Source organism: Strix aluco, chromosome Z (assembly GCF_031877795.1).
Source record: "Strix aluco isolate bStrAlu1 chromosome Z, bStrAlu1.hap1, whole genome shotgun sequence".
NCBI classification, from domain to species: domain Eukaryota; kingdom Metazoa; phylum Chordata; class Aves; order Strigiformes; family Strigidae; genus Strix; species Strix aluco.
The window spans coordinates 70185859-70199873 of NC_133971.1; the positions used below are offsets into that span (position 1 = coordinate 70185859).

At 39.3% G+C, this 14015-nt stretch overlaps 1 protein-coding gene across 4 annotated transcripts in view; it reads left to right on the forward strand.

The window, feature by feature from the left end:
* Positions 1-14015, forward strand: part of PTCH1 (patched 1) — a 74284-nt gene that overhangs the window by 23001 nt on the left and 37268 nt on the right. For all 4 annotated transcript variants that reach the window (XR_012621521.1, XM_074811698.1, XM_074811697.1 and 1 more), the window contains 8 exons: positions 6456-6645; positions 7912-7981; positions 8092-8183; positions 9632-9830; positions 10470-10591; positions 11874-12021; positions 12809-12940; positions 13250-13405. Coding sequence is in view for 3 of the 4 variants with exons in the window: in XM_074811698.1 (XP_074667799.1) it covers positions 6456-6645; positions 7912-7981; positions 8092-8183; positions 9632-9830; positions 10470-10591; positions 11874-12021; positions 12809-12940; positions 13250-13405 (1109 nt within the window). In the remaining variant the exon portion in view is untranslated. The remainder of the gene's footprint in view (positions 1-6455; positions 6646-7911; positions 7982-8091; positions 8184-9631; positions 9831-10469; positions 10592-11873; positions 12022-12808; positions 12941-13249; positions 13406-14015) is intronic.

Below are 14015 nucleotides of genomic sequence, written 5' to 3' on the forward strand. Positions count from 1 at the left end.
TTCTCAACAGATTTTTTTTTTTTTGGTAGCTCAGTTTCAGTCACTCCCTATGAAGTCTTTATTTTACATAGTTAAATACATGAGCGGGAAAAAAAAAACATTGCAAGTAGCCAAAACCTTCTTATAATGTAATCCTGATGGGTTTATGGGAGCCATCCTTAGCATTGTTAGAATACATGTAATACATGATAATCTCTTACAGCCAGTAGTTACTAAATTCAGAGATCAACCATAAACAAATAGCCGTTCTGACTCTACAAGTAGACAACATTATAAAAGTTTTAAAAAGTGGGCCTGTCAACCAGTCCCATTTCTTGTACTGACTAAACTTAAATTTCAGTGAAAGTGTTTTGTACTAACTCCCACCAAACAGTTTTACCCTGTACTGTGCCAGTCAGGCCTAGAGAATGATAATTCTGAGGAATCTGCTGTCTTCCAAGCTCTTCTTTCAGGATGTTAACTGATGTTGTCTGTGTGCAGAGAAACTATATTCTGACAAAGAGCAGCACAGACAAACTGAAACATCCGAAAGAATGCGAAGACAGAGCTCTATAGAGAGCAACAGGAAACTTTAAATCAAAAGGTCATTGTTTTTCTGTGCCCAATAAGAGACAAGGGTACCCAATCTTCATATCTGCCAGAGAACTTCAACTCTTGAGTCTCAGTTTCTTTATAGGAGGTTTCGATCCTGTGTGAGAAGTAATTGGCTGCTGTGTTTTGTTCTCATGAGATCTGTGCTCCTTTATCAGTAAAAAAGGAAACTGCCATTGATGTCATTAGGTACTGTCTTCTGCTGTGTGGCGGGTGTGAACACTTCTAATCCCAGTATGCAATTAGGACAGGGAAGCAAAGCTGTAGCTGGCTGGTTTATCTGCATACTATTGTAATGGACTAAAAGTAGTTTCATTTTCTAGTTTTTGAGTAACACCTGTATATGTAGGGATGCACATGGGAACAGCACAAGGAGAGACAACATGAGGAAGTGGAATAGGAGGAAGCCCTTAACATCAGTCAAAGCCTAGGGAGATAGGCTATGTAGGATGCCAGGGAGAGAGGGGTGAAGACAAAGACCCTTCCTGGTTCCCATCTCAGCCGGGAGAGGGTGCTGAAGGGTGAGAAGGCAAGGTGCCTGCAGCTTTCATCGGCACTTGCCCGGGGTGGAGCGCATTGCGTAGCAAGGGGCTGTCTGGTCTCCTTGCAACTCGGGGCTGTTCTTGTCTTTCTCTGCATGTTGCTGCTTTTTGGGTTTGCTGGAAAAGGTCGAGTCTCATGTGAACACATTGGGATATTATTCTCAGTCTTTGTTTTTATATGGTTACTGAGTCACAAAGAGTTTTTATTTTCTATTTGTCTTCAGTTCCTGTTGTGATGATAACACGTGCAGAGGTTGCCTGCGTTGGTTATTGCTCAGGCCATAATATAAGTGTTCTAAGGGGTACTAATCTACATGTCTGATTTATCAAAAAGGATCAGCATCTTTTGGAGGGATGAAGTGAAAACACTGTTTGTGTGAGGTATCCATAACTATTAGAGGTATGATTTTATTGCTTTATCACTGTAAAAAGGTTGGGCTGGATTGCACTAATGCTACACATTTACAGTAATGAAAAAGATGGTGTTGCTCAAACAAAACAGAAGTGTGTCTGCCCCCCTACAAGTGCTCACCTTAAGGCTCCTAGTCTTCAGAAGGGAGGTTCTCCAGAAAACTGCTCTGTTTACGCACCTCAGGTTTGTGACGGAAGAATTTAGGCTCCAAAACCAGTAGGTATTTCTGGAAATCTTGGCTTTGGTTTCCCAAAGTCTGTCTCCCACATTGGTAAGCAAACATGTTTATCCCAAGTGTTTGGCTCTCAGAAATGTTCTTTTTTAGAGAGAACTTGCTCTCTACTAAGTTCGGTGCACAGTTGTGCACAAGGTAACTTCTGAATGGTTAATAGAGGTAGTGTTCATGTCTGAAAAAACCCAAAACCTCAGACTATGTGATGCAGTTCCAGTAACCTGAAATGGAACATTGTAAGATACTCTGAAAAAGAATTATTTCATGCCTTTTTAGCAACCAGACTGTAAATTAACAAGCAGTGATTTTTGGGTATCACTCAGTGCTTGATTTAGGATTGATCTCTTCGAGTAGCAGAGGTCAAATTCACTCCTGAGACTACTCTGTGTGGAAGGGACTGCAGTTCCCCATGGTGGATTCCAGAGTTCTTTACAAGCGTGTTAATGTAATGCCATGTAAATTTTGAATGCTAATTGTGAGAAAAGTGTAGGTAGGACAGTGACATTCGCACTGGAAATGAGCGCATGAGCTGAATGAGCCAGTAACTTCAAAATTGTTAGTAAGGCAGTGGTAGGAAATCTGTCAGAAATTGCACCAATGAAAACAAGTATGGTTTTACTCTTATGTCATTGGAGGGTGCATCAGTGTTGTGCAGATGTATACTAGGTGCAAGCAGTTTTGTTTTTCTGGGTGCTTCTCACCTAAGATGCACTGAAGCATTTTAATGTGTGATGACTGAAGCACTGGGACTGTGACCCCTATAGGTCATGGGTTCAGGTCTGCCTCAAGTTAAGGGTGACTAAAACTTGTTACCACCTGACAGCCACTCCTTGCACTTGGGGGAGGGAGACACAGCGGTCCTTACATAGTTCTTAGCAACCCAATGTCTATACTGACAATTACTGCTCTCTTCAGGCCCTTCAGAAAACCAAAGAATTTGATACCTTGACCAGGTCAGTGGGGAAGTTCAGGAGCAGCATCAGTGTGTTTCATCGTGTGGGATGCTGACTTACTCAAGGCAAATCTCACGTTTTCTGGCAAAGAGCTGAGAGGGAAGCCTGTGGATATTGGGGATGGGGGTGGGGGAAGGGACTTTCCTCTTCTCTGGAAAAAAAAGTGTTTTAACAGGAACTAATACTCAGCAACAAAGATGCTGTCAGTAAAACTGTCTTGTGTTGAACACTGGCCTTCAAACACATTCTTGAGAATTAAAAACTGGTATATTAAGTGAGAAATTATGCCAGGACAGGTGTTATTAGGTGGTTGTGATTTTTTTTATCTTGTTAGCGATACTGTATAGATGGCATAGTATGTAATTTCTAGTAGGCAGACACCCAGAATCTGATGACATTGCTGGAAGGATAGTGCACAAACTGCTGCATTGTGTTACTACTGGCCATGAGACAATGTACCAATCTGTTAATTTTAAGTCAGCACTTTGGCTTGTGGGAATTTGTGCCACCAACTGTGTTGTCTAGGCACTAAATCATAAGGAATCATGTAATAAAGGACTCGAATGCCGTCAAGTGGCTTTTGATATATTGAAAAAGGACAGTGATGTATGGATTTTGTCACCAGAATATTAAAATGAAATAGTTCTGTCTTCGATATGCAATAAAATGGGAAGTATTGGTACTGTATGGCATACATAGAATTTAAGTCAGTAGCATTTTGAGTGTAAAATGTTGTCACCAAATATAAGAAAACAGAGTCCATAAAGGAAAACCACAAAACACCAGCATTTTGTTCACTGGTCATATTTTCCATTACATGATTTGTCCTATAGTGGCTACAATGCTTTGGGTTTTTTTCTTTCAAGTGTAAGGAATTATTTTCAACAGAGTGTGCAAGTGTTGAGCATAGTATTGTGTATTTTCAGCCCAGTGAGGCCAGAGGCTTCAGGTACATTTCAGTGACATTTTTAGCAGTTTCTCTCCTAGGTTTTTGCACCATCTGGAGAAAAAAATAGAAGGCAACAAGAGCGCTTGATTTTTAAAACATGCATATTCAGCTGATTGTGCTGATTGTGGAGGCTTAAGATCTCTGGGTATGGCAGCCTCCAGTCATCTTTGCAAACTTTCAGTTAAAATGAATGAAAACATAACTGGTAGAAACTTTTAAAATTTTTTTTTTGCCTTCCCTTTTGCTCTTCTGACATGTTGAAAGGCCACTGATGTATCCACTTCCTTCTGGTCTATCCCTGTGTTTTCACATACTCTGACTTTGGCAGTCTTCCTCTTCAATCTTTATTTCTTTGTGCTTGTTACATTGTATAAAGTATCTACATTTGCCCTTGGTTACCTTTATGTGGCTGAAGAAATGTACATAAGGGACCCATCAAAGAAATAATTAAATGGTGTAATGCCTTAAGAAGGATGCAGAGAAGATCTGCCATGTTCTGGAACATGTGCCCACCTTCTTGGGTAGCTTTGCTATTCCTGTTTTGAATGTTAAAAGGGGGAAAAAACAGCTTCTGTTCTGATGACTGACTTGTGTGATGCAATTTTGATTAGCTAAATCTGCCCTGTTCTGTGAAGTTAATGTGGTTTGACAGGACCTTGATTAGGAAGGAATAATTTCTGTTGATAGTAAACAGTTGGTCACTTTCAGCAGAGATGGGAATGCCTCCCTTTGTCTTGCATGAAGTACAATTTGTTGTTTCAAGTCATGGTAAAATTCCAAAGGAAAGTGTGGGTGGAATGGGAGAGAATATAGTACCAGGAGTAGAAGTTAGTGGTAGACTCCACAGTCCTCTTAAAATCTGGGCTTTATTTTTTTGCCTGGCATTGAGACACAAAAGAGGGAGAGAGACATTTTGTCTTTGGAAGCACTTGCAGTGTAAAGGACTGCAAAAGAAGGCTCTGATTCCAAGACATACAGGTCAGGATAACTCTGCTCCCTTACCCTCACCCCATATTCCTGTAAGATGAAGTAAAATTTATTAGTATATCATAGAGTGCTGGTTGTTGGAGAAAGACAGCAGTGAGCGTAAACATGAGCCTGATGAGTGAAAGTATTTTAGGATTTAATTCTTGATACAAATTAATGATAGCTTTTTGTTACCATGCATATGCAGTCTCAGTGATTGTATGTTCTCTCACTGTAGTAAGAGGAACGTTAAGTTATAAAGTGACTATAGGTAAGGAAGTTGTGCTTTGATTTTTTTCTTACTGTGAGCTGGTCACTGTTACTTGGTATGAAGGAGGTAATGCCATATATGACAGGCTGAAAAAATTGAGCATGTTGTGGAAACTTTTATTCAAAGAATTCTTGAACTAGAAATTAAGCAATGCTTCGAGCCAGAATGACTGTATGGTTTAATTGTTGAGGGTCTCATTCTGACAGCTTTATCCATGCAGGGGCCTAGCTTCTTGCTTGGTGGTCCCTTTAGCCCCAGTGGGGTTATGGGTGTGTTGAAGGCCCAAGTGGTTGAAAAAGTATGTCCCTGTTCAGCCTTGGGAATGTCATCTGCCATACTGCCAACTGGTTACAGGTCAGTCTTCCGTGATACAGCCTAGGAAGAGATAGATGTATATGCCTAATTTCTGCTCACACTGTTGCAGAACTGAACTTTGGCAGTAATTCAGATGGCCACTGCCAAGCTGACTAGGACTGAAAAAGATGTAACAAATTAGACCAGGTTTGTAGCTTGGACTTAGCAGAGCAATAGAGGTAATAAATTGTAAGGGATGGAATCATGGTGGTGGTATTCTTGTCCTCCTCATCTCGATGTGGTCTTGATTCAGCTAATGGGATGAATTAATTGACCCCGCCTCCCACATGCGTTTGCTAGAGAGACTACAGGGGAGGTTATATAAAGTATATGAACTCTAGTTGAATGCTTTTTTTGTAAGAGGGAAGATAATTTTCCATTCTTACATAATATTTTCTGGCAAGGCAAATTGAATATGGCTCCCTCTAGAGCCCGTCAACTTTGCAGCCTCATTCTGCCTTTTTCTCTTTTTTTCCCCACCATGTTTTAATATGGAGCACACTGTTCAGTGCATGTGGGTTTAAAAACAGATGTTGCGTGTGAATGATCTATATCACAGTGTGTTATGCAGGTACTGGACCACTGGGGTAAATTAACTATAGACAGTCCTTTCTGCTACACTCAAAACTGCATCTCCTTATGTGAACGTGGTATTTTTTTCTTTTTTATTTAGGCTGAAAGAAGCACTCGTGCTCACTTACTCTTTCCCTCATCCCTTTTTTTAATTGAAGAGAAACATTCTCCTTCTGCCTTTGCCAAATTATTTAGAAGAGTGTAAATTAAAGCCATTTATCTTGAAGTGTGCCATTGGAGCAGACTGTTTATACAAGTGTAAGAAATTGTAACATAGTATTTGGTCTGCTCTGCAAGGAAAAGGTTTTTCTTTTTTCTTTCATTTTTTAATTTTTACATATGGGAGATGGTTATAATGTAGAAAAAACTGCCTGAGGCTCCAATTTACACATCAATGTATAGTGCAGTAGAGACAATGCTATTTTAATGAAGAATATGGGTTTTGTTTCAGTGATTACTAAAGTTGTTATTAGTTTTAGAGTTATACTGTGATCAATTTGAGAGGATAGTCCATGCACTTCGTCAAGTTTTTCTGACAGGAGACTGCTTATCAAGTGAATCCAGAATAAGCAGTTACTGACTAATACAAAGCTGTTGATATTTATCCATCAGTTGGTGGACGAGTGAGTCAGGAGTTAAATTACACACGGCAGAAGATTGGAGAAGAAGCCATGTTTAACCCCCAGCTCATGATTCAGACTCCACAGGAAGATGGTGCTAATGTACTAACAACAGAAGCGCTTCGACAGCACCTTGACTCTGCACTTCAGGCCAGCAGAGTACATGTCTATATGTACAACAGGTAAGGGGAAAAGCAAAAGTTTTTCTGATCATCTGTAACAGGTGAAAAGTGGGCACATGCTTCCCTCCGTGTATTTTTAAGTGGTTGGCACTTCAGAGCCTTCCCCTTAGGACGGTGTTTTTGATTTGAATGTCACTGGTTTCTGATACTTGATGTCATGGCATGATAATAGTGACAAGTTGGCTTTTAACAAATAAAGTGTTGGAAGAGATTCTGAGAGTGTAACCCTGTGAGCAGTGCTACAATAACCAGCATTTGTCTTGGTAAAGGAGTGATGTCTGTGCTTTTAAACATAGGACCTTATGGATGGATTGCTAACATTGAAAATCCTTCCATATTAGAGTTGAATTCACTTGCTGACACCATCATGAGGTGCAGAATGACTGTGAACAGCCGCACAGGTTACTGTCTTTCCAACAATTTGGATATAAAGGGGAATGCAAATGTGTGAGAAATGGCAGTAAGTGGAATAATAGGTGTTTAATAACATAGACATGATAGAGTTGGCCTTCAGAGTGTCTGTGTGCACATACTGAAGGTTGGGAGTTGTGTGTTGTCCAACAGAAAAATAAAGGTGCACCTTATAAAGGTGCTAGTGAGATGTCTCCCTGAAAAGTGGTTCCTCCAGGGTTGCTATTTACATGATGGTGTGCCTAGGGGTGCTGCCTGTGAAACATGAAGTCAGCACATCTTTTCAGCATATCCAGCTGATGCCTCAGTGAACTAGTGCCAAGGCTCCAGTCATCTTTTACCCAGCTCCTCCCTTGTCTAAGGTGTTAGAAGTTATGGCAGTGGAGGTAGGAACATAGCTGAAAAAGAAACGAGAAATCCTAATGGTTTCTTTTCTCCTGCACGTGTGGGTCAGCTGGGAATATTCTAGTACCCTGAGCTGGAGCTGACTTCTCTCTCACTTGTGTCACTGAGTGGTATCTTAAGTCACTCATTTGTACAAAGATGGATTTCTGTCCCTTTATTTAGCATGTGTTGACTAGCCTCTATACCCAAAAGCAGCTCCATTATTTTTAATGAGTTTTACAGAGAATGTGAGAATAACTGAAACAAATGTCTAGTCTGTAACTACAAAAAGAACGGCCTTTTTTTGTGAGGTGTAGTATATCTATGCTGAATAATATTTGCCTTTCTCAGTGATTTGCTACTTGAGGCCAAACTGTGTATATGAGTTGCAATTTTAAATCTGTTACATTTTAAAAATAACTTTTCAGTAATTGTACAAGAAAAAATATTTGTTGTTTATATTTGTTACAGACAGTGGAAATTGGAACATCTGTGTTATAAATCAGGAGAACTCATCACAGAAGCAGGTTACATGGATCAGGTACATGTCGCAGGCATTTAGTTACAAGATTTGTGTATTCTCATGATGCAGTTTGTGCTGATTTGATTATATTCTAGTATAACTGTTTTTCCCCTTTCTGATTTTGACAGATCATAGAATATCTTTATCCTTGCTTAATTATCACTCCTCTGGACTGCTTTTGGGAGGGAGCAAAACTACAGTCAGGAACTGCCTATCTATTGTAAGCATGTTTTTTTATAACTTTCTGGTCTGACTGGTTTTAATCATATAACTGTGTATGGTTTTTCAGTTGCATTCCCATTGTTTATTCAGATTATGGTTTAACAGAAAAATGAAGGATAAAGTTAGTGTCTCTACAGAAAATTGCATGGATTTTTTTTTATTGAACAAAGATTTTCCTGTTTCTAGGAGGTGATTTGTAGGCATCTATTTAAATCCTGTGTTATTTTTCACATTCTGCTAGCATGCAAAATAAAATGTAAATTCTGAATTCAAGCTTTAAGAATTTTATGTCTCTCTTTTTTTCTTCCCTGAAATAAACTTGGGTTTGGTTAGCCTTTTTGTTTGGTTGATTGGTTTTTTTCCCCCCCATAACATACAAAAACATTCATTGGCTGGGAATTTTGTTCCTAAGAAAATGTCTTGGATTAAATCTCAAGTCTTCCTAAGGAATAAAGAGCAAATCCTTTGCTTATGAGATCATTAAAGAAACCATATAGTATCTTTTATGGGCGGTTTCTCACAGTTTACAAGTGTGATATTATGTGCTCTGAATCCTTTAAAGAGTTAATTGTTAATCTGTGCAGGCATTTTCTGTTAATTATGCAAGAGTTAGCATTTGAGTTATTGTTTCTGTCCTGGTTTGCATGTCTCTGTAAAAGCAATTTGCAATGGCCATCTCCTAACCTTTAGTGTACAGTTTTAGATGGGGAAATAAGGGGGTTTGTGTTTTCTGGTTGGGAGATTTGGAATAATGACTTAAGCCTGGTTAAGCAGATACAGTGTGGTTTGAACCACAGAATAAGGCAGCCAAAAGCCTTTCTAGTCTGTCAACATCACAAATTCAGAAATGGGGGTGGGAGATGTGACAGTGATAGTGGTGACAGCCATGGTGGAAGGAAAGCTTGATGGTTGATAGTCAAGCTGCCAGGGCATTTGAAGGAGCGCAGTATTGTTATAGATAAACAAAGATCAGCTATATTGATTGATTACATTTGCAAGATGATTATTAGACTAGCAAGAAGTAATCTGATACTATGAGACAGGCTTTCTTTCCTCAGCCCTCTCTCTTCTTTCCCTCTCCCTTCCCCCCCAAATTCTTTGAAGCAGCAGTTGGCTGCTTTATTGTTATTTAGGTTCTTGATGGTTTGTTTTGCTTTGCTTGTAAATGGAAGTATTTTTAACCTGTGAATATTCCATTTTATACATTAACTTTGTAAGAACTGAGTATTTTTGTTAAAATTACAACTGGGCTGCAAGAAAAGTACGTAAAGAAATCTGATTAAAACATGTCTTACATTTTACGAAACAACCGTACCAGAAAAGGTTTTAGCTTGTAACAGAAGATAACTCAATTATTTGTGCAAATACGAATTTTGAAAGTATGTTTGTTTCAGTACTTATTTTGTCTTTTTTGTGTGTGTTATTTTCTCCTGGTTCCTCTTGCAGAGGGAAGCCTCCTTTGCAGTGGATCAACTTTGACCCCTTAGAATTCTTGGAAGAGTTAAAGAAAATAAACTACCAAGTGGAGAGCTGGGAAGAAATGCTGAATAAAGCAGAGGTTGGTCATGGTTATATGGATCGACCCTGCCTGAATCCTGCTGATCCCGATTGCCCAGTCACAGCTCCTAATAAAAATTCCACCAAAGTAAGTTTGCTTGTCCTTGTGCATATCTTTTCAAGGAAGGCCAGGGTCGAGGGGGGACGTCAGAGAGGAGAGAAGTTGGTACCATTGTCTTCCAAGCAATATGTAGTTTGTATTCTTGAGTGATGTCATTTTTCTGTTCCTGTTATATGCTGTTAGCCCACAGTTGCAAACTTTACCTCATTCTGTGATGCAGTGTCTAATCATGCGTATTCAGAGTGAGAGTACAGTTGTCAGCTAGTGGCTGGTGTGGCAATGTGGTGATGTGGCATTTCAGCAAACCTGATGCCTCAGATGGACATAGCCACTACTGGACTACAGCTACTGCTGTACATTCATGCCACGCAGCAAAGCCTTCCTTCAAGTAGCACCACTTTTGCTGATTTTTGTGAAGAATTTGAAGTCATGGGCCCAAATTTTATATATCCCTTTATCAATGCCATCAGGCTTTGGAGAAATTGCTGTCTGGTCAACAGGTAATCCATCTGTTTTGTTTAACTTGTTTTGTTGAACACATTTCTTTTTGTAGACCTTCTAGATTGTCTTTAATATCTCTTATTATAGTACACTGGGTGTTGAATTAGGGTATGAGTTTGTCTAAAGTTAGGAAACTGATTCTTTGCTTCTTTATAACTTTTCCAGCCTCTTGATGTAGCCCTTGTTTTGAGTGGTGGATGCTATGGACTGTCAAGAAAATACATGCATTGGCAGGAGGAGTTGATTATAGGTGGTACAGTCAAGAACAGTTCTGGTAAACTTGTCAGGTAAACAAATGTTTGAAGAAAATCTCAAAGTTTTTCTTTGTTAGAGTTTGGGTTTTGGGGCACAGGGGGAGGATCATGCAAAATCTACTGCCCTTCATGTGTGTTATGAATCTCAGTTTAGGAGGCCGTGCCTCAAGAGAACAGAATTTAAGAGAGTGATTAGATAGTTGTTTAAATTTAAGGAGGCATCATTGCTTCCTGCTTCTAACCTCAGAATGAAACCTTTTTCCTGGCAACTTTGTTGTTTAGAATGCATGTATAGCACTGAACGGTGTTTAAAGCACTGAACACCTCATGTTTTGAAATAAGATCAAAGGAAAAAAGGGAAAAAAATTTGGATAATGTGCTCACTCATTTGACTTTTCTCAGAATTCCAAAATCTCCACTGATCTGTTTGTTCAGGATCAATACAGAGAAAAGTCTTATTTCTGTGTCTCTACATGTCGAATACAGTTTTGAGTGATAAAACAAACCCCCTTGTCTCAGACTTCTTGAAGAAGTTGTGAAACACTGGACTTCAGTGGAGGAAAAAACCTGTGAAATAGAACTGTTCTGAAAAATGTAGGCCATACTAAACTAAATGAAGCATATTTCTTCCATATTTAATACAGAGAACTTTTACTAGAACTTTTAATATGAATTTTGACCTTTTCTACGTTCACACTAAGCATCGATAAGTCTTTCAACAAGTAGCCAAAGAACATATTTTTAGTGAAAAATGAAATAGTTCCTTAAGCTTCTAAAATTGTTGGGTACAGTTGCATACTGTGGAAATTCAGGATGTATAATTAGTGCCATTGTGTACTCCTCGCAGCTTCTCAGGCATGAGGAGTTTAATCTGGCATTTCCCTCCAAAGGATGAAAAAGTCCAAGGTCTTCAAATGACAAATTGCCAACAGCATTGACAAGATCGTGTAGAAATAACTGTTCCTGTGGCACATCCCCACAGTAATCTGTCTATCAGCTGTGATCTTTATAACTGATTTGTAGGGTTACATTCTTTGCTCCTGTGACTGATCCTATTGAAAATAATGGCAAAACTCTCATTAACTTCAATGAAACCAGATTTCAGCCTCAATACTGCATAGACCAGTACAGCTGCACCAGACACACAGTAGAATAATTATACTATGTTCAATTTTAATACAAACATGTGCCCTATAAAATCAAGAACTTACACAAGCTCCTGTTAGGGTCTCATTTGGGACAATGCCATGAAAATAATTTCCTGAAAATGCTCATTTTATGCGTCTTGTTCATCTCCCTTCTCTCCATGTCACAGTGCCCAGGCTTTGCAAACCATGTTTCAGTTAATGACTCCTAAACAAATGTATGAGCACTTCAAGGGGTATGAATATGTTTCACATATCAACTGGAACGAGGATAAGGCGGCAGCAATTCTGGAAGCCTGGCAGAGGATGTATGTTGAGGTAAAATTGAAAATAACCTAGATATCACACTATAAAGTCTTGCTAAGATCTGCTGGTTTCTGTCACGGCTTTTTACAGCATTTCTTCAAGGAAGGTGCTTAAACCAGAACTGAGTCATTGCCTCCCAGTTATTAAGCTGATATATTTTTTTTTCCAGTTAAGATGCTTGGTTATTTGCATATGAGAAACCATGAAGGTTTTGCTCTTTGCTGTCTGGGACATTTTTGCTTTGCTGGGGCTGAGAAGGAACAAAAGAGCTAGCTGGAATTTAAAAGCTTTTGGTTGGCATGGTTATTCTCAAGGTGTCTGGAAAACATTAGCCAGCCATGGACTGCTGTCCCAGCGGCAGCCTGGGTGGGGAGGCTATGTGACAGTGCCTGGCCTTTGTGTCCCAAACTGTGACCTCTGCTGTGCTGCTTCTGACCTCTTCCAATGGCCAGGCAGGGGGAAAGAGGAGCACCCCAGATTGCTAGCCTTGGGTTAAAAGCAAAGCTTGTCCTGCAACAAATCTGTGGTGGAGTTATGGGAAGAGGGTTCAATTTGAATGCTTGGAATGGGCTGAGAATGCAGTAGCCTTTCCTGAAGGATGCAAATTCTTGTCTGATAATCAGTAGCTTGCAAGAAATAGTTACCAAACACAGTTGTGTAGCATCAGCATAATCTTTATGTAGGGTGTGGGCTTTCGCAGGAATGTTATGGCAGAAGCACTTCATTTCAGATGTGTGCTGTAGAAGATGGTAATGATTTTCTTCTTTAGTCACACCAAGTTTTATTTTTCTTTTCATAGGTTGTTCATCAAAGTGTTGCACAAAACTCCACTCAGAAGGTGCTCTCCTTTACTACGACCACCCTGGATGACATCCTAAAGTCATTTTCTGATGTCAGTGTTATCAGAGTAGCTAGTGGCTACTTACTAATGGTAATAAAATAAATTTATTTAATTTTCTCTGATAGTAGAGCAGGGCTTAAATATCTGTTTTATTGTTAGCAGTGAGTAGTCCAGTACATTTTAGGTGTATTTAAAATAAAAGCTACACTTTGTAAACTTTTGCCTCAGGCTTGTCACCTGTTCCTCTGTGTAATATCTGTGATGTGTCTATTCTGTTTAAAAATGTTTGTAAGGATGTGTATTTTGGGTGGGGAGAGAGGGCTGTTAGAGGAGGATACATTCTAATATTTTGCTTTTTTTCCCTCCCAACTCCTTCTCCCCCCCCCCCACTTGCTTTAGCTTGCCTACGCCTGTTTAACAATGCTGCGGTGGGACTGTGCCAAGTCTCAGGGTGCCGTGGGGCTGGCAGGAGTCTTGCTGGTTGCACTTTCAGTGGCTGCAGGATTGGGCCTGTGCTCATTGATTGGAATTTCCTTTAATGCTGCCACAACTCAGGTATTGAGGAGACACAAGTCTGCTGTTAAATTACAAGTACTCTGTTAGTAAATGAACACAACTGAAATTTTGAGGGAAGAAAATCTGCAAAAGTGTTTTGGCTCTAGGTTTTTACTTGTGCCTTTCTCTTATCTCATAGCTTATGCTGTGAGAAATTAAGTGATCATGCTGCCAAATGATATTAAAGAAAAAGGCAGCTATCATGTAGCGTGTATAATTACTAGACTCTGGGTTATTTTCTTTGTTTCAATATGAATGGAGGCATCAATTTTACATAAGGTGCAGGTTTTGTCTTTACATCTGAATATATCAGGATGTTCAAATTTTGAAAATATTTTGAATATAACTTGAATTATTATCAGATATTCTTTGTCTACCCAGAACCTGAATTACCTCTGGAGGGATTCTGTACCTGTAAATGGTATACTGCAAGTTCCTTAGCAGTATTCCAGAATAAAAGTTAATAGCTGCATTGCATCCTTTTGATTTTCATTTTACCCTAGGATTTGTGTACAGTGTAATGTAAAAGTTGCTTTAATTAGCCATTTAATGGCTAGCTGCATGGCAGATCATAAAACAACCTTCTTGGTTTTTGTTGTTTTGTTTCTCC